At 40.5% G+C, this 18,920-nt stretch overlaps 1 protein-coding gene across 6 annotated transcripts in view; it reads left to right on the forward strand.

Annotated features, from left to right (window-relative positions):
- The window catches only part of FKBP5 (FKBP prolyl isomerase 5), a 122,224-nt gene extending 118,841 nt beyond the window's left edge, over nt 1-3,383 (forward strand). For all 6 annotated transcript variants that reach the window (XM_027603958.2, XM_027603953.2, XM_027603962.2 and 3 more), the window contains 2 exons: nt 118-357; nt 1,054-3,383. In XM_027603958.2, the coding sequence (XP_027459759.1) occupies nt 118-357; nt 1,054-1,158 (345 nt within the window). In that variant the 3' untranslated portion in view covers nt 1,159-3,383. The remainder of the gene's footprint in view (nt 1-117; nt 358-1,053) is intronic.
- Nucleotides 3,384-18,920: the final 15,537 nt, after the last annotated feature.

Consider the following 18,920-nt stretch of genomic DNA (forward strand, 5'->3'; position numbering starts at 1 on the left):
CACTTTCTCCAGTCACCTTGGCCAGAAAGCTTTGGTAAGTTATTTAAATAATGAATTTCTTTGAAATGTCCACAAGTTGTATTCATGCTTTCTAAAATGTAGACCATCTGTCCCTAGGCCCTTGGACTAGACAGTGCCAACGAGAAGGGCTTGTACAGGAGGGGGGAAGCCCAGCTGCTCATGAACGAGTTTGAGTCGGCCAAGGGCGACTTTGAGAAAGTGCTGGAAGTTAATCCCCAGAATAAGGCTGCACGACTGCAGATCTCCATGTGCCAGAAGAAGGCTAAGGAGCACAACGAGCGGGATCGCAGGATATACGCCAACATGTTCAAGAAGTTTGCAGAGCAGGATGCAAAGGTATGCACCGAACCACCTTGCCCTTAGGTACATCAAAAACTAACCTTGCGCCTTTGATTTTTGTGTCAAGAAGGCTAAGCATAGGGCACAGGGCAGGTAGACAACCCAAGAGGAATAAGAATGGGCAGAATGATTTCTGATCCAATCTGAGGCTGGTTTGGATCCAGAAGTAGAATAGGGCTGTTCTACTCGCCAGACGTACAGAGCTATGAGGCACTGACATGTCCATGGAAGAGAAGAGAAAAGTAAGTTCCCTAGAGACATACTAAAGTTTGCTGGTTTTTAAAAATCAAACACATCAAGTATTTTTTCAGATAATATTTCTTTGTTGAGACTTGCCATGTTCCTGGGAAATGGGTGGTGATGGGAATGCCCCCACACCGTGCTCTTTATTTCATCAGCCTCTCCCTTCCAGCAGAGTTGTCTTCTGGTCCTGAGTTCACCCTCCACTCCCCAGCCCTCTTGTCTCGGCCCTCCCTGTGGCAAGGTAATCCTGCTCACCGACGGAAAGTGAAAGCTCCCCACTCTTCACTGTTGGCAGCACTGCCCTCACTTACCCAGTCAGGCCGGCCCGGGGGAGTCCTCGTAATGCCCTCCTGCCTAAGACCCAGCCGACAGTCAGGAGGAGCCAGGGATTGTGTGAATGTTTCAGTTCTTTTTTCCTCTGACCCTCTTGATTTCTTATCTCTTCCTCAGGAAGAGGCCAGTAAAGCCATGGGCAAGAAGACTTTAGAAGGGGTCACCAATGAAAAAGAAACAGAAGGTCAAGCGATGGAAGAAAAAGCTGGAGGCCACGTATGACCCCACGCAAAGGAGGGAAGAGCCCTGATGAACTTGGCCCCTCCTTCACGGGCTTTCACCCAACTCAGGACTAACCAGTGTTTAATGTCAAGTTTGCTAGAGTCTGTGTGAGTCTGGAAGCAAATGGCAAAACCAGTAGCTTCCCAGAAAACAGCCACCCTGCTGCTGCCCAGCGCTCTCCTTGAGGGGGTGGCGTGGGACCCCTCCAGGTGGGACAAAACGGAAATGACTGTTGGCGTGGCAAGCCTGAGCCAACAGCTAAGGCCAGCTCATTGCAGTTTCTGTCAACTTTTAGTATCTAATTCAGGGTCCCTTGAGATAATCCTGATAATTTGGGGCTGTCTGTTAGGTTTTACATCTGATTGAACTTCAGTAGCACCGCAGAAACCTAAAAATAAATGCCTAATGACTTTCTCCTTTCCTACAGTTGGGTGGGGAGAGGAGGAGGAGATTTTGTATTTTAAATGACTGAAGTGCTAGCGTTTTTACCCAACAGAACCCATGGGGAGAGGGGTCTCGAAGCCCCTCAGGCCCTCAGCAGCCCAGACTCGGAAGCCAGAACCTCAGAGGTCACTTGCTTGCTGACTTAGCCACGCGCCCCCCCAAGCCAGCCTGCTTGGGAGAACGGGTCTCTCCTGCACCCAGCCTGGCCCTGGAGGAGGGAGTCTGTCCTTCCCAAAACGCTCTTCAGCAATGATAATGAGCAGAGGGAGTTTCTAGATTAGCCTTCCCCTGCTTTTGATGAAGTTCTGAGATGCTGAAATGTGAAAAAAGCGATCAGAATTGTGCCCTTCCCCTGCTCTGTCCCTTGTAGGAAGTAATGTTGAGTACAGTAGTGCCTGCTAGCCTTCCTTCTGTTCCGTTTCTTATTTCCATTCTAACCCTTGCTATTAAGAATTTAAGACTGGTTCTTATAATATCGCTGACCTGGAGTGGATTCATTTACATATCCATTTAGGATCCACACAGGGTTGTTTTTTTTTTTTTTTTTTTTTGTCTTTTAAAAATTACTGGCTCATAAACATGTATACTGGTTTATGAAACTTTATTTACACTCCTCTATCATGCAAAAAAAAATTTGACTTTTTACTACTAAGTAGCTTGATTTTTAAAAACAGTATCTGTAGAGTTGAAAAAATAAGGTGGTGTTCTTGTACACGAAGGGTGTCCTCCCAGGTTTGGCACACAGTAGCTTTCTTCTCCTGCCGATGGCTTCTTCGTTCTGGTGTGAGCTGTGAAAAAGAATTGAAAACCGCTTCCTGTGCAGGCACATCTCGCCTAAAAGCTCCAGTCCCGGGGCATTGAATCAGGGCAAGTCTTAAAATACATACACGTAGCGGAATCTTGGTCCTTACGGGTAAGCGAGACTGCGCGTGGCTTTCTCTCCCCACGGCCTGAGAAGCACTTGTGGGCACGTGTTTGCAACCGAAGGAAACAGTAGCTCCAGCCTGGAACATCTCACTTTGTAAAATCCTAAAGAACACTGGCAGTTACTAGTTTTTTACTTTTACGGTGGTTTTAGCAAAACATTTTCATTGTTAGGTTAGGACCCACATCAAAACCTAAAAATAAAATCCTTTCCATTTATACCAGTTTTCTTCTCTGTGAAACAAATGGAATTAAATTGTTTCTCCTCTGACAACTAGAATCCTTTTCTCATTTTTGTCTTTTTTCGTGAGATTTCTTTAAAAAGCCCCAATCTCACCTAGGAAACATGAAAAGCAGAAGTTGATTTTGCTTTGTTTGCTTGACTCTTTAGTATTTGTAGCTCTGTTGACTAGAGCATGACTCCAATGAGGCCAATACTGAGATTTGATCCTAAAAAGGCCAGTTAGCTTTTTGCTGGTAACAAAAAAAAAATTCCAAACCTTAGATTATCCCAGCCAGTCGTGTCCCAGGTGTGTGTTGTGGGTTCCCCGGGCAGGCGGGGCGGGGGGAGCGGACAAGAGCGCGCGGGGGGCGGGGGGAGGCCTGGGGTGTGCGGGTGGTTCTGAGCACACCGTGGTGAGGTGCCCGTCACCACTCGAGGAGAAGAAACTTCATGTAGTCTCGTGTCAAATTCAGTAATCTTAATTTGTCTAGAAACCAGCAGAGGTCTTTGAACCACCTTTCAGACTGCATTTGGAGTGCTGAGGCAGCATATGATGAATTAAAAACTTGGTTTTAAAAAAAAAAGTCATTCAGATGCACTTTTTTGTGTTCCTTAAATAAACAACCAAATGTGATTTCCCATTATTCTTGGGTTTTGCTTAAATAGTCCTCAGGAAAAGTTGTTTTGGCTGGAAAACTAGGGTGGGGGCCAAGCTGAAGAAATGCAACCTCAGAAAATTGGCTGGAGACGGTATTGTCCTCCTCGCTGTGAGGCACAGCTTGAAGTCAGCATTGGGGTAAAGGAATGATGCACCTTTGTTCGGATGAACCAAATCATCAGAAAAACAAGAGGAATTTGTTTTCTCATCAGCCAGTGGGTATTCCACCATTTTCACTGTAAGGTAGGTTCAGTTTGGGAAATGAAGAGATTGAATTGTGCCCTCTGGTAAATACGTAAAACATAAGCACGTGGCAGGTGACATCCTGGGTTCAGCATGCATTTTCTTTTTTTTTTTTTTAAGATTTTATTTATTTGAGAGAGAGAATGAGAGAGAGAGCACATGGGGGGGAGGGGCAGAGGGAGAAGCAGACTCCCTGCTGAGCAGGGAGCCCGATGTGGGACTCAATCCCAGGACTCCAGGATCATGACCTGAGCCAAAGGCAGTCGCTTAACCAACTGAGCCACCCAGGCACCCTCATTTTCTCTTTCTTAAGTAGCATATTTCATCAGATACTCATGGTTACATACCCTGAAGGCCTTAAGGACAGGCCACATATACTGGAAAAGAAAGGTGACACGGATCTGGGCTGGTGGCGAGCCTCTAGTAGGACTTACTACTGGCATCTGCACACCGGCCAGTGCAGGCTCCAGACACTTTACCTTTTATTCCCTCTAAATGTCTTGCTTCATCTCCAGGTTTGGATTCTCCTACCCCTTTGCAGCTAAGTTATCTGGTGATGAAATAATGCCCTTTATTTGCATGTTTTTTTCCTAAGCAAATAAATAACGATCATACTAGGGGTATTAAGGGTAGCCAGAGAAAGTTTCCCAGCTGTAAATTTGTGACCTTGGGTAATTCAAGGCAGCCTGTGTCCACTCCAGAGCATGAGGAGTATCAGTGAAGAGCTTTGTCCATACTTGTTCAGCCTTTTTGGCATGGTGCCTTAGGATATATTCTCTGAAACTGGCAACCCTGGGATACTCACCGACATTCATGACAAAATACATTGAATTTGAGCTGTTTAGTCAAAATCCCAAAACTCCGAATCCCCTGACCTAGCTGTATATTATTTCCATCAACTGGCTGCTTACGTATTTGAATAGCAATGACTGACAAAAGTGTATGTAAAAGGACATTGTCTCATGGCTTGTGAAAGTTTTCAGGGACCCTTACTCAGTGCTTCCTTTTGTATTTTTCTCACAAGTGGCTGACATTTGGAGGGGAGGTAGGGACAGGTTACCGAGAAGGCTCAATGATTTCGTCACGGCTGTTTGCATAATTTATCTCAATCTCAATCTATAATTGCACATCATGTACATGTGTGACCTTAGTAATACACTGACGAAAAGGGACATCGCAGAAGGTAACTCCCAGGAGGATCTTTGTCAGCATCCCGTTGGGGCTAGCCGCTACCTATAGATGGGACAACCAGAGCATAGTCCCCAGCACAGGAATTCCTGGAGGAACCAAATGGGGTAGGACCCGGAAGGATGAAGTCGCCGCCCACAGTCATCCAGGTCAACAGATGCCCTCACCCCGTTCTAAAGTAGGTCTTTTTCTAGTCTGCAGCGTGATCTCTTGACCACCAGAATGGGCTATTGGTAGTTCTTCAAAATCCCCAAGCATTTGGTAAACCCGAAATGGCAGCAGAGCCATAGGCCTCATAATTCTACTTTGGAGTAAAAATACGGGAAGTGTGCTAGTATGTAAAGGATGGGCATGTTTTGCTTTTTTAAAGAATGCTCCGGTGAAGCTGGCCAAAGGGTACACAGAACTTTCCATACTATCTTTGCAGCTCTTCTATAAATCTAAAATTATTCAAGATTAAAAAAAAATTAAGTGTATGGGTAAAATGCCCTTTATCCAGCTCCAGAAATTCTGCTGGTAATTTATTCTAAGGAAGTAATTTAAGATGTATGTAAATATTTAGTCATAAGATGTTACTAGGAAGCCAATGTACATAAAAGGGGATTGGATATAATGAAGCATTACAATCCGGGGCGTATTCTACAGTTACTAAAATGATATTTTACAAGTATTTTCAATGATCTGGGATAGGAGTACTGACAATACTGACTTCATCTTTAGCCCTCCCTCTTGTTCATGTTTGCTCAGAAACCTCTCTTGGGGCTGTGTGTTCCAGGTCCCTTGGAGGTTAATAACATCCCTTAGAAATGCCCACCAAGGCCAGGTTGGGGGGAGGCTTGTTTTGGCCTCCCATGAATGTTAGAGACCATCATCTTTTCCTTCCTAATACACAGGTGGTACCACAAGATCTAATTCAGAGTTAGCTGTCAGGTCCATGTAAGCCCTCTGAGGTGCATATGAACACTCTAGTCTCACTACAGTGCCCTTCAGCATGTCCCCTCACTCTGTAAAATCTGTGAACTAAGGTCTGGACCTTGCAAAGAATAACTATGTAGCTGCCGTGGAACATCCTCCATCTGATCCCCCACTGTAGTAAGTTACCGGAATAAAACTCTGTGTAAACCATTAAAAAAAAAAATGCTCTGGGTTGAGGGAAGGAATTTCGGCATTTGGGTTCTTCTTTTTCAGATTCTCTTCTCTAGGTATTAGAACCTCACAGCCCACCACCTTGGAGTCCGGTTGGAGCAAGAAAAGGCAAAAGGTTTTCCTTTCCACTCTGCTCATTATGAGCAGACACTTAAATATTCATGCTTGGCAGGACCACACCTTTTTAACATAATCAAGGCCAAATAGTAAAATCTTCAGTGATGGCCAGGCATGGACAAGGGTAGGGGAGGTATCAGCTGCTAAGAATAGTGCATAGGAAGAGCTGTCCTGCAGCCACAGGCTAACACTGGTGCTGATTACTAGTCACCGAGTGCTTTGCTCTGCCAGGAACTTAAACCCCCTACCCCCACAGGCCTTCCAAATATAAAAAGAATATGCTGCACTGTTTCCACCTTCCAGTTCTCTTACAAGATCATGTGGTCCCTACCCAAAACTATGCAAGGAAGGAATGTATTTCAAACTGGGCTTCATTGACACATTACAAATACACTAAGTGTCTAAGCCTTTCTTTAGGTAGTATTTCTGGCCTGGGTCTGCTTTGGATCATGTGTTTTCATAAGATAACTCCTTGCTGTGACTTGGCTTTAAAATTATCTCTTCAAAAATATCTGACCAAGGAGGTAAGGTGGGAAGAACAAGGAGCCAATGATTGGTATTTGGGGATGCCATGTCCAATTCTAGTTGCTCTACTAACTTACCTGATGTCTGCTCACAGCTACCTTTTCACACAGAATTGCTGATCCCATCAGCCTAAAAATTTTAGCCTACATGTATACTCTCACCCTCTTACAGACACCAAAGTCTTCCTAAAAGTGACATTGGCCTGGACACACAATATTCACGTGACCACCACTGAAGGATCCAGGAACTCACTTATTCCTTGACTCCTCACCATCTCAGCACCTAGTACACCATTGCCAATGTAGCACACAGTAGATGCTCAATAAATTGGTTTCCTGTCCTTTTTCATAAAGCAGCCCCACCCCTCGATCTCAGTGGCCCTTCATTCCTGTTACTTGTCTTGATAATGTGGAGGCCAGAACCACATGGTTTCCTAGCAATTCCTACAACCTGATTTTGGTGTAGAATTCCTTGAAGTGGTGAACCAGCAGCAACTTGAGTAGAGCCAGGGGGTGGGGGGCATAAGTGCAAAATAGGTCTGTGATATTCAGGCTATGCTGATTTTAAATCTACCTCCAGTCACACTGATAACTCGAGTTCAGCTTGAACAGATCAAATGGAGGAAGATTCTGGGAAGATGGCAGAGTAGGAAGCACCAGGAATCTCTCCCCACACTATTTTGCAACTCTGGGGTCTGTTGAAGACCAAAGGCAACGAACTAAGGAAAGCATGTGGTAAGTTGTAGTCAATTTCACTCAATTTCAAGTCTTAGCACCATAGCAGTTTATCCATCCACCACTGCCAGCCAAGCAGGCAGCTCTGCAGGTTTTTCTGGAGCAGCCTCCACAGCAAAAAGCACTCTGTCCCTGAATATTGGGGATCACACTCTGCTGATTCCTGCTTGTGATCACTGAGGTGCAAAGAGGTGGGCAGCATCGTTTCACCTACCCCCCATTTTTGCAAGCTCTTTCCACTCTGGCTAAAGTGACTTCCAGGGAGATTTAAAGGGTCAGCAACCTTTTTGCCCACCCTCTTCATTTTTCCCCTTTTCCCCTTTTGAGAAGCAGTCATTAAAGACTAGAACATTCAGAAACAAGTGTGCATTTTGGGGGCAATTAGCAAGTGACAGCACATGCCTAGGGAAAGGCTCAGAAAAGACCTTAAAAAGACATTACATTTGCCACTCAGTTTGATCCTCAGCACAGAGACAGCCTACAACAATTAAACATAAAACCAATAACAAGCAGCAAATACTGGGGAAGGGGGAGAAACTGATTTCCAGAGTTAATACCACATTATTAGATTCAAATGCTAGTGTTCAATAAAAAAAAAAACCACAAGGCATACAAAAAAACAGGAACATCTGGTCCATTCAAAGGAAAAAAAATCAACAGAATCTGTCCTGAAAAACAATGGAAGCTATATTACACAAAGACTTTGAAACAGTTTTCAAGATGCTCAAAAAATTAAAGGAAGATGTGGAGAAAGTCAAGAAAACTGAACAAAAATGGAAATATCAATAAAGAGGAAACATAAAACAAAAATTTTGGCATAAAGAAGCACAATAATTGACATGAAAAATGCACTAGACAGATGCAAAGGCAGAGTTGAGCAGGCAGAAGAAAGAATTCACAAACTTTAAGATAGGGCAATGGAAATGATCAAGGCTGAGGGACAGAAAGAAAAAGGATTGAAGAAAAGCAGACAGAGTGTAATCGACCTGTGGGACACCATCAGGGGGACCAATATACATATCACTGGAGTCCTAGAAGGAGGAGAGAGAGAAAGGGGGACAAAGAGAATTGTAGAAGAAATCATGACTTCCTAAATTTAGAAGAAAACTTCCTAAATCTAGTGCAACACACGAACATAAAAATCCACAAATTTCAACCAATTCTAAGTTAGATGAACTCAAAGGGACCCACAGCTAGACACATTATAATCATTCTTTCAAAAGCAAAAGACAAAGAGCGAATCTTGAAAACAGCAAGAGAAGCAAATCATCACATACAAGGGAGACTCAATAAGATTATCTGCAGATTTCTCATCAGAAAATTTGGAGGCCAGAAGACATTTGGCCAATATATTCAAAGTGGACAAAGAAGAAAAAAGTCAATGAAGGGTCCTGTCTCTGGCAAAACTGTCTTTCAAAAATGAAGGAGAAATTGAGATATTCACAGATAAACAAAAGCTGGGGGAGCTGGTGATCACTGAGACCTGCCTTGAAAGATAGGCTCAAGAGAATCCCAGCAAGGTGAAATGAAAGGACACAATACCATGACCCATGTGAAGTACAGTTCTCATTAAAAGTAAATATACTTAAAAGCTAGTATTATTATAACAGTGGTTAGTGACAGTACTTTTTGTTTTCTACATGATTTAAGAGAATAATACATTTAAAGAGAGAAAACAATTATTAATATAAAAGTTTGTATTACCGTAACTTTGGTATGTAACTCCAAATCTTGTTTTCCACATAATTTGGGAGACTAATACACTTAAAGGAATGATTACTTTATGTGTTGGGGCACACAGTGTATAAAGATGTAATTTTAATTAATTTAAATGTAACGTAATTTGTGGCATCAACAGCCAGAAGGGTTGGGGACGGAGCTCTAATGGAGCAATTTTTGCATGTTACTGAAGTTAAGCTGCTATACATTCAAGTTAGAATATTATAACTTCATGTTAGATGTAATCCCCGCAGTAACCAAAAAGAAAATAGCTATGGAATCTACAAAAGAGGAAGTCAGAAATTTGAATATTTCACTACAAAAAGAAAAAAATCGGGGGCCTGGATGGCTTAGTCAGTTGGGTGTCCGACTCTTGTTTCAGCTCAGGTCATGATCTCAGGGTTGTGGGATCAAGCCCCCTGTGGGGCTCCGCACTCAGCACAGAGTCTGCATGAGATTCTTTCCCCCCCTCCCCCTCCGCTCCTCCCCCCTGCTCGCTCTCTCTCAAATAAATAAATAAAATCTCTTCAAACAGCAAAAAATCAAACACAAAAGAAAACAGGAATTGAAGAAATAAAAGGCAGAAAAGCTATAAGGCATATAGAAAACAAACAGCACAATGATAAGTAAGTCCATCCTTATCAGGAATCACTTTAAATGGAAATGAATTAAACTCCTCAATCAAAAGACAGAGATTGGCAGAGTGGATGAAAACACATGATGCAACTATATGCTGCCAACAAGAAACTCGCTTGAAATCCAGAGAAAAAAACAGGTTGAAAATGAAAGGATGGAAAACTATATTCCATGCAAATAATAACCAAAAAAGAGCAAGAGGGCTATACTAATACTAGGAAAAAATAGACTTAAAATAAAAAAAAGATTATAAGAGACAAAGAAGGACATTATATAGAAGTTTCACTATATCAAGAAAATCTAACAACTAGGGGCGCCCGGGTGGCTCAGTGGGTTAAGCATCCAACTCTCAATTTCGGCTCAGGTCATGATCTCAGAATTGTGAGATCGAGCCCCACACTGGGCTCCATGCTCAGCAGGTAGCCTGCTTGAAGATTCTCCCTCTCCCTTTGAACCTCTCCCCACTCTGTCTCTAAAATAAATAAATAAATCTTAAAAAAAAAGATATAACAACTATAAAAGTTTTGTGCCTAATGAGAGACCATCAAAATATGTGAAGCAAAAACAGACGTTCTCGTTAACAGTTAAAGACTTCAATACCCCACTCACAAGAATGGATAGAACAACCAGACAAAAAAAAAATAAGGAAAAAAGGACTTAACACAATAAACCATCTAGATCTAACACATACATTCAGAATCCACCCAACAACAGGATATGAATTCCTCTCAAGTGCACATGGAACATTCTCCAGGATAGACTACATATTAGGCCACAAATTAAGTCTCAATAAATTTAAAACAATAAATGTCATAGAAAGTACTTTCTCTAACCAAAATCAATAACAAGGGGCACCTGAGAGGCTCAGTCGGTTACACGTCTGCCTTCGGCTCAGGTCCTGGAATCAAGTCCCACAACCAGCTCCCTGCTCAGCGGGGAGCCTGCTTCTTCCTCTCCCTCTGCTTTTCCCCTGCTCATGCACATGCTTGTGAGTCCTCTCTCTCTCGAATAAATAAATAAAGTCTTAAAAAAAAGAAATAACAAAGAAAACTGGGAAATTCACAAAACTGTGGAAAAAACACACTTTTAAACAACCCAGAAATCAAAGAAATCACAAGGGAAATGAGAAATACTTAGAGATGAATGAAAATGAAAACACAACATACCAAAGCTTTTGGGACACAATGAAAGTGGTACTCAAAATATTTATAGCTATAAACACATATCAAAAAACAAGAAACTAAAACCAAAGCTAGCAGAAGTAGGGAAATAATAAAGATGAGAGCAGGGATAAATGAAATAGACAATAGAAAAACAATACCAAAAAAATCAATGAAACCAAAACTTATTTATCTTTAAATATAAACAAAGTTGACAAACATTCAGCAAGATAAGACTTTAAAAAGGAGAGAAGACTCAAACTACAAATATCAGAAGTGAACACGAGGACATTACTACCAATTCTACAGAAATACAAAGGATCATAAGAGATTACTATGAAAATTATAGGCCAACAAATTGGACAACCTAGAAGAAATGAGTAACTTCCTAGAAATATACAATCTGCCAAAACTGAATCAAGAAGAAATAGAAAATCAGTACAGATCAATTACGAGTAAGGAAATTCCTCAGTAATCAAAAATCTCCCGATTAAAGATCAGGACCACGTGGCTTCACTGGTGAATTCTACCAAACGTTTAAGAAAAATTAACAACAATCCTTCTCAACTCTTCCAAAAAAAAAAAAAAAAAAACCAAAGAGGAAGTAACACTCCCAAATTCATTTTACAAAGCCAGCATTATTGTGATACCAAAGCCAGACAAGGCCACTACAAGAAAAGAAAACTACAGGAGTGCCTGGGTGGCTCAGTCGTTAAGCGTCTCCCTTTGGCTCAGGTCATGATCCCGGGGTCCTGGGATCGAGCCCCGCATCAGGCTCCCCGCTCCGTGGGAAGCCTGCTTCTCCTTCTCCCACTCCCCCTGCTTGTGTTCCCTTTCTCGTTGTGTCTCTCTCTGTCAAATAAATAAACAAAATCTTTAAAAAAAAAAAAAAAAGAAAACTACAGGCCAATATTCCCAATGAACATAGACACAAAAATATTCAAAACAATATTAGCAAATCAAATTAAGCAGCACATTAAAAAGGTCACTCACCATAATCAACTGGAATTTACCCCAGGATGCAAGAATGGTTCAACATACACAAATCAATCAATGTGATACATCACATTAATAGAATGATAGACACAGAAAAAGCATTTGACAAAATTCAACATCCTTTCATGATAAACTCTACAACTTAGGTATAGGAGGAAAGTACCTCAACCTAATAAAAAGCCATATATGAAAAACCCACAGCTAACATACTTAATAGTGAAAGGTTGACTGCTTTTTCTTTAAGATCAAGAATAAGACAGAGTTCAATAATACATTATATGTTAAAAAAAAAAAGAAGAAGAAGATAGCAGGAGGGGAAGAATGAAGGGGGAGAAGTCGGAGGGGGAGACGAACCATGAGAGACGATGGACTCTGAAAAACAAACTGAGGGTTCTAGAGGGGAGGGGGTGGGGGGATGGGTTAGCCTGGTGATGGGTATTAAAGAGGGCACGTTCTGCGTGGAGCACTGGGTGTTATGCACAAACAATGAATCATGGAACACTACATCAAAAACTAATGATGTAATGTATGGTGATTAACATAATAATAAAAAATAAAAATAAAATAATAAAATAATTTTTTACTTTGGGGAAAATAAAAGAATAAGACAGAGTTCCACTCTCACCACTCCTATTCAACATAGTACTGGAAGTCCTGGCCAGGGCAATCAGACAAGAAAAAGGAAAAAAGCAAGCACCTGGGTGGCTCAGTCAATTAAGCATCTGCCTTCAGCTCAGGTCATGATCCCAGGGTCCTGGGATCAAGGCCCACGACAGGCTCCCTGCTCAGCATGGAGTCTGCTTGTCCCTCTCCTGCCTCCCCACCAGCTCATGTGTTCTCTCTCTCTCTCTCTCAAATAAGTAGATAAAATTTTTTAAAAAAGAAAAAGGAAAAAGGCATTAGAATTGGAAAGGAAAAAGTAAAATTGTCTCTGTTTGCAGATGGCATGATTTTATATATAAAAAACCCTCAAGACTCCACCAAAAACTGTTAGATCTAATCAACTAATTCAGTAAAGTTGCAGGACACAAGATTAACATAAAAAAAAAATCAATAGGGGCGCCTGGGTGGCTCAGTTGGTTAAGCGACTGCCTTCGGCTCAGGTCATGATCCTGGAGTCCCAGGATCGAGTCCCACATCGGGCTCCTTGCTCAGCAGGGAGTCTGCTTCTCCCTCTGACCCTCTTCCCTCTCGTGATCTCTATCTCTCATTCTCTCTCTCAAATAAATAAATAAAAAATCTTAAAAAAATCAATAGTGTTTCTATACACTAACAACAAATTATCTTAATAAGAAAAAAACAGGTATCCATCCACAGCTTAATGGATAAAGAAGTGTGTGTGTGTGTATACATATATAATGGAATATCACTCAGCCAACAAAAAGAATGAAATCTTGCCATTTGCAATGATTTGGAACTAGAGGGTATTATACTAAGTGAAATAAGTCAGTCAGAGAAAGACAAGTCCTATATGATTTCACTCATGTGAAATTTAAGAAACAAACCAGATGAACATAGGGGAAGGGAAGGAAAAATAAAATAAGATGAAAACAGAGAGAGGAAGACCAACCATAAGAGACTCTTAACTATAGGAAACAAACTGAGGGTTGCTGGAGGGGAGGGGGGTGGGGGATGGGGTAAGTGGGTGATGGGCATGTGATGTGATGAGCGCTGGATGTTCTGTGCAACTGATGAATCACTAAATTCTACCCCTGAAACTAATAATACACTATATGTTAATTAAATAGAATTTAAAAATGAAAGAAAAATGAAAACAATCCCATTTACAATAGTCCAAAAACAATAAATTCTTATGAATAAATTTAATCAAGGAGATAGAAGATCTGTACACCGAAAACTGTAAGATGTTGAGAAAAGAAATTGAAGAAGACACAAATAAATGGAAAGGTATCCTGGGTTCATGGATTGGAAGGATTAACATCATTAAAATGTCCACACGACCTAAGCCATCTAGAGTCAATGCAATCCCTATCAAGATTCCAATGGCATTTATTTACAGAAGTAAAAATAACAATCCTAAAATTTGTATGGAACCACAAGAGACCCTGAATATGCAAGCAATCTTGAGAAAAAACAAAGCTGCAGGTATCACATCCCACATTTCAAACTATACTACAACGTAGTTATAGTAACCAAAACAGTATATGGTACTGACAGAAAAACAGACACAAACATCAGTGGAACAGAATAAAGAACCCACACTTATATGGGCAATTAATCTATGACAAAGGAGGCAAGAACATACAATGGGGAAAAGAGTCTTTTTGATAAATGGTGATGGGGAAACTGGACAGTTACATGAAAAAGCATGAAATTAGACCACTTTCTTACATTATATACAAAAATAAACTCAAAATGGGTTAATGTAAAACCTGAAACCTTAAAACTAAAAAAAAAAACAAAAACAAAAAACATAGGCAGTAAACTCTTTTTTTTTTTTTAAGATTTATTTAATTTATTTGAGAGAGAGAGAGAACGAGCGGTGGAGGGGGCAGAGGGAGAGGGAAAGAAGCAGACTCCCCACTGAGTAGGGAGCCTGACGAGGGGCTCAAGACCCTGAGATCATGACCTGAGCTGAAACCAAGAGTCAGCCACTTAACCGACTGAGCTACCCGGGTGCCGCAGCAGTAAGCTCTTTGACATCAGTCTTAGCAGTGTAACTTTGGACCTGTCTTTTCCAGCAAGGGCAACAAAAGCAAAAATAAACAATTGGGATTACATCAAACTAAAAAGCTTTTGCACAGTGAAGGAAACCATCAACAAAACAAAATCTACCTACTGAACATGAGAATTTGCAAATATCATACCTAATAAGATTTAATATCCAAAATATATAAATAACTAATATAACGCAACAAAAAAAATCAATCCAATTAAAAATCAATCCAATTAAAAAATGGGGGGGCCACCTGGGTGGCACAGTCGGTTAAGCATCTGCCTTTGGCTCAAGTCATGATCCCAGGGTCCTGGGATTGAGCCCTGTGTCACGCTCCCTGCTGTTGTGCACACTCTCTCTCTCTAGCTCTCTCTCAAATAAATAAAACCTTTTTTAAAAATTTAAAAAATTTTTAAAAATGGGCTAAGGGCCTAAGTAGACATTTTTCCAAAAAGCCAGACAGATGGCCAAGAGACACATGAAAAGATGCTCAACATCACTAACCACTAGGGAGATGCAAATCAAAATCACAATGAGCGCTCACCTCACACCCGTCAGAAAGGCTATCATCACAAAGACAAGAAATAACAAGTGCTGGCAAGGATGTGGAGAAAAGGGAACCCTCATGCTCTGTTAGGGGGAATGTAAATTGGCGTAGCCACTAGGGAAAACGTATGATGTTTCCTCAAAAAATTAAAAACAAATATCATATAATCCAGTAATTCTACTTCTGCGTATTTACTCAAAGAAAACAAAAACACCAATCCAAAGAGACATATGCCCCCTATGTGTACTGCAGTATTATTTACAGTAGCCGAGATATGGAAGCAACCTAGTGTCCACTGAGAAATGAATGGATAAAGAAGTTATATATACACACACACACACACACAATGGAATATAACTCAGCTATAAAAAATGAAAGCTTGCCATTTGTGACAACCTGGATGGACCCAAAGGTATTATACTAAGTGAAGTAAGTCAGAGAAAGACAAATACCATGTGATTTCGCTTAAATATAGAATTAAAAAACTAACAAAAAAACAGAAACAGACTCATTAATTCAGAGAGCTGATGGTTGCTGGAGGGGTGGGGTGTGGGAGGAATGGGAAAAATAGATGAAGAAATTAAGAGGTACCAACTTCCAGTTATGAAATAAATAAGTCACAGGGATGAAAATCATAGTGAATACAGTCAGTGATATTGCAATAACTTTGTATGGGGACAGACAGTAACCACACTTATTATGGTGAGCATTTCGTAATGTATAGAATGTCAAATAATTACGTTGTACACCTGAAACTAATATACTGTATGTCAACTACATTTCAATTAAAATTTTAAAAATTTTAAAAATATTTTGGTCTCTCAAAAAGAATTAATCTCATTAAAATGTCTGTACTACCCAAGTTGTTTATAGATTCAATGCAATCCCTATCAAGATTCCAATAGCATTTTTTTTACAGATGTATATAAATAACAATCCTAAAATGTATATGGAACCACAAAAGACCCCCAATAGCCAAAACAATCCTGATGAAGAACAAAGCTGGAGCATCACACTTCTGGATTTCAAGTTATATTATAAAGTTATAGTAATCAAAACAGGGTGGTACTGGCATGAAATACACACATATACCAATGGGACAGGATCAAGAGCCCAGAAATAAATCCACGCATTATATGGTCAACTAATATTTGACAAGGGAGCCAAGAACACTCAGTGGAGAAGACACAGTCTCTTCAATAAAATTGCATATTCCCAAGGAAAAGAGTGAAATTAGACCCCTGTCTCATAGCACTCACAATGAAATGAATCAAAGACTTAAATGTCAGATCAGAAACCATAAATCTCTTGTTAGAAAACACAGAAAAGAAGCTCCTTGACATGGATCTTGGCAATGATTTTTTGGATATGACACTTAAAGCACAAGCAACAAATGAAAAATCAACAAGTGGGACTACATCAAACCAAAAAGCTTCTGCACAGCAAAAGAAATTATCAACAAAATGAAACTACAACCTACGGAATGAGAAAAAATATTTGCAAATTATGTCTCTAATAAAGGGTTAACATCCAAAATATAAAAAGAACTCATACAACTCAATAGCAAAACAACAAAAACCCACCAAAAACCACAAACCCCAAACAAAAAAATAATCCAGTTAAAAATTAGCAAAGGACCTGAATAGACACTTTTTCAAAGAAGACATATAAATAGCCAACAAGTACCAAGAAAAGGTGCTCAACATTCCTATTATCAAAGAAATGCAAGTCAAAACTATAATGAGATTGTTAGAATGGCTGTCATCAAAAAGATAAGAGATAGCAAACACTGGCAAGGATTTGGAGACAAGGGAACCCTTCTGTACTGTTGATGGGATTGTAAATTGGTGTGGCCAGTATGGAGAAAAATATGGAGGTTGCCCAGAAACATTTAAAATAGTACTACTATATGATCCAGCAATATCACCTCTAGAAATATATCTTAAGGAAATGATAACACTACATCAAAGAGACATGTGCACCCCCATGTTCATTGCATTATTTACAATAGCCAAGACATGAAAAGAACTTAAGTGTCCATCAATAAAAAAATAGTATGTACACACACACACACACACACACACACACACACAGTGGAATATTATTCAGACATTAAAAAAGAAGGAACTCCTGCCATTGTGACAACACAGATGAACCTTGAGAAAGTGAAATAAGTCAGAAAAAGACAAACACTGTATCATCTCTCTTATATGTGGAATCTTAAAAACAAACACAAACCAAAAAACCAAATCATAGAAAAAGAGATCGGATTTGTGGTTAGCAGAGGCAGGGATGGGGAAAGTGGATGAAAGTGGTCAGAAGGCACAAACTTCCAATTAAAAGATCAATCAGTCCTAGGGATGTAATGCACCACATGATGATTCCAGGTACCACTGCTGTATGGTATATTCGGAAGTTGTTAAAAGAGTAGTTCCTAAGAGTTCTCATCACAAGGAAAAGGAATATTTTTTTTTAATCTATATGAGATAATGGGTGTTAGCAAAACTTACGGTGGCAATCACTTCACATTATGTGAAAGTCATCAGCTGTACACCTTAAACTTACACAGTGCTGTGTGTTAATTATATCTCAATACAAACGGGGGGAGAAGAAAAATTAAGGAAAAAAACACACTATAAACAGATTGGAAAGGCGACTCACAGAACAGGAGAAGGTATTTGCAAATCATAACTCTGTAAGGGATTAATATCCAGACTATATAGAGAACTCCCAAAACTCGACGACAAAAACAAGAAAAAAACAAGCAACTGACTTAAAATAGGCAAAGGAGGGGCGCCTGGGTGGCTCAGATGGTTAAGGGTCTGCCTTCAGCTCAGGTCCTGATCTCCAGGTCCTGGGATCAAGGCCCACGTCAGGGGAGCCTGCTTCTCCCTCTGCCTCTGCCCCTCCCCCTGCTCATGCTCTCTCTCCCTCTCTCACTCTCTCTCTCAAATGAATAAATAAAATATTAAAAAAAAATAGGTTGGGGCACCTGGGTGGCTCAGTCAGTTAAGCATCTGCCTTCAGCTCTGGTCATGATCCCTGGGTCCTGGGATCAAGCCCCATGTCAGGCTCCATGCTTGGCGGGAAGACTGCTTCTCCCTCTCCCTCTGCCTGCCACTCCTCCTGCTTGTGTGCTCTCTCTCTGTCAAATAAAGAAATATTTTTTTTAAATAGGCAAAGGAATTGAACAGACATTGCCCCAGAGATAATACACAGACGGCCATGAAATGCATGAAAAGATGCTCAGCATCTTTATATAGGGAAATATAAATCACAACCACCAGATACCACCTTACACCCATTAGGATGGCTACAATTTAAGAAAACAACAACAATGGAAAACAGTGTTGGCGGGGATATTCCCACTGTTGGTGGGAATATAAAACACTATTGGTAGGAATATAAAACAGGGCAGCCACTGTGGAAAACAGGAGGGCGGTTCCTCAAAAAATCAAAAGTAGAGCTACCATATGATCCAGGGATCCCACTTGCAGGTATAACCCCAAAAGAACTGAAAGCAGAATCTTGAAGAGAGATTTGTACACCCAAGTTCACAGCAGCATTATTCAAAAGAGTGAACACATGGAAGCAACCCAAGCACCCATTGGTAAATGAATGGGTAAGCAAAATGTGGTCTCTACACACAACGGGATGTTATTCAACCTTAACAAAGGAAGGAAATCCTGACATATACTCCTACATGGATAAAAGTTGAGGACATTATGTGAAGGGAGACAAGCCAGTCACAAAAAGACAAATACTGTATGATTTTATTTATATGAGGCATCTAGAGTAGTCAAAATCATAAAGACAGAAGTTGTA

This window comes from Zalophus californianus, chromosome 7, assembly GCF_009762305.2.
Source record: "Zalophus californianus isolate mZalCal1 chromosome 7, mZalCal1.pri.v2, whole genome shotgun sequence".
Taxonomy (NCBI): Eukaryota; Metazoa; Chordata; class Mammalia; order Carnivora; family Otariidae; genus Zalophus; species Zalophus californianus.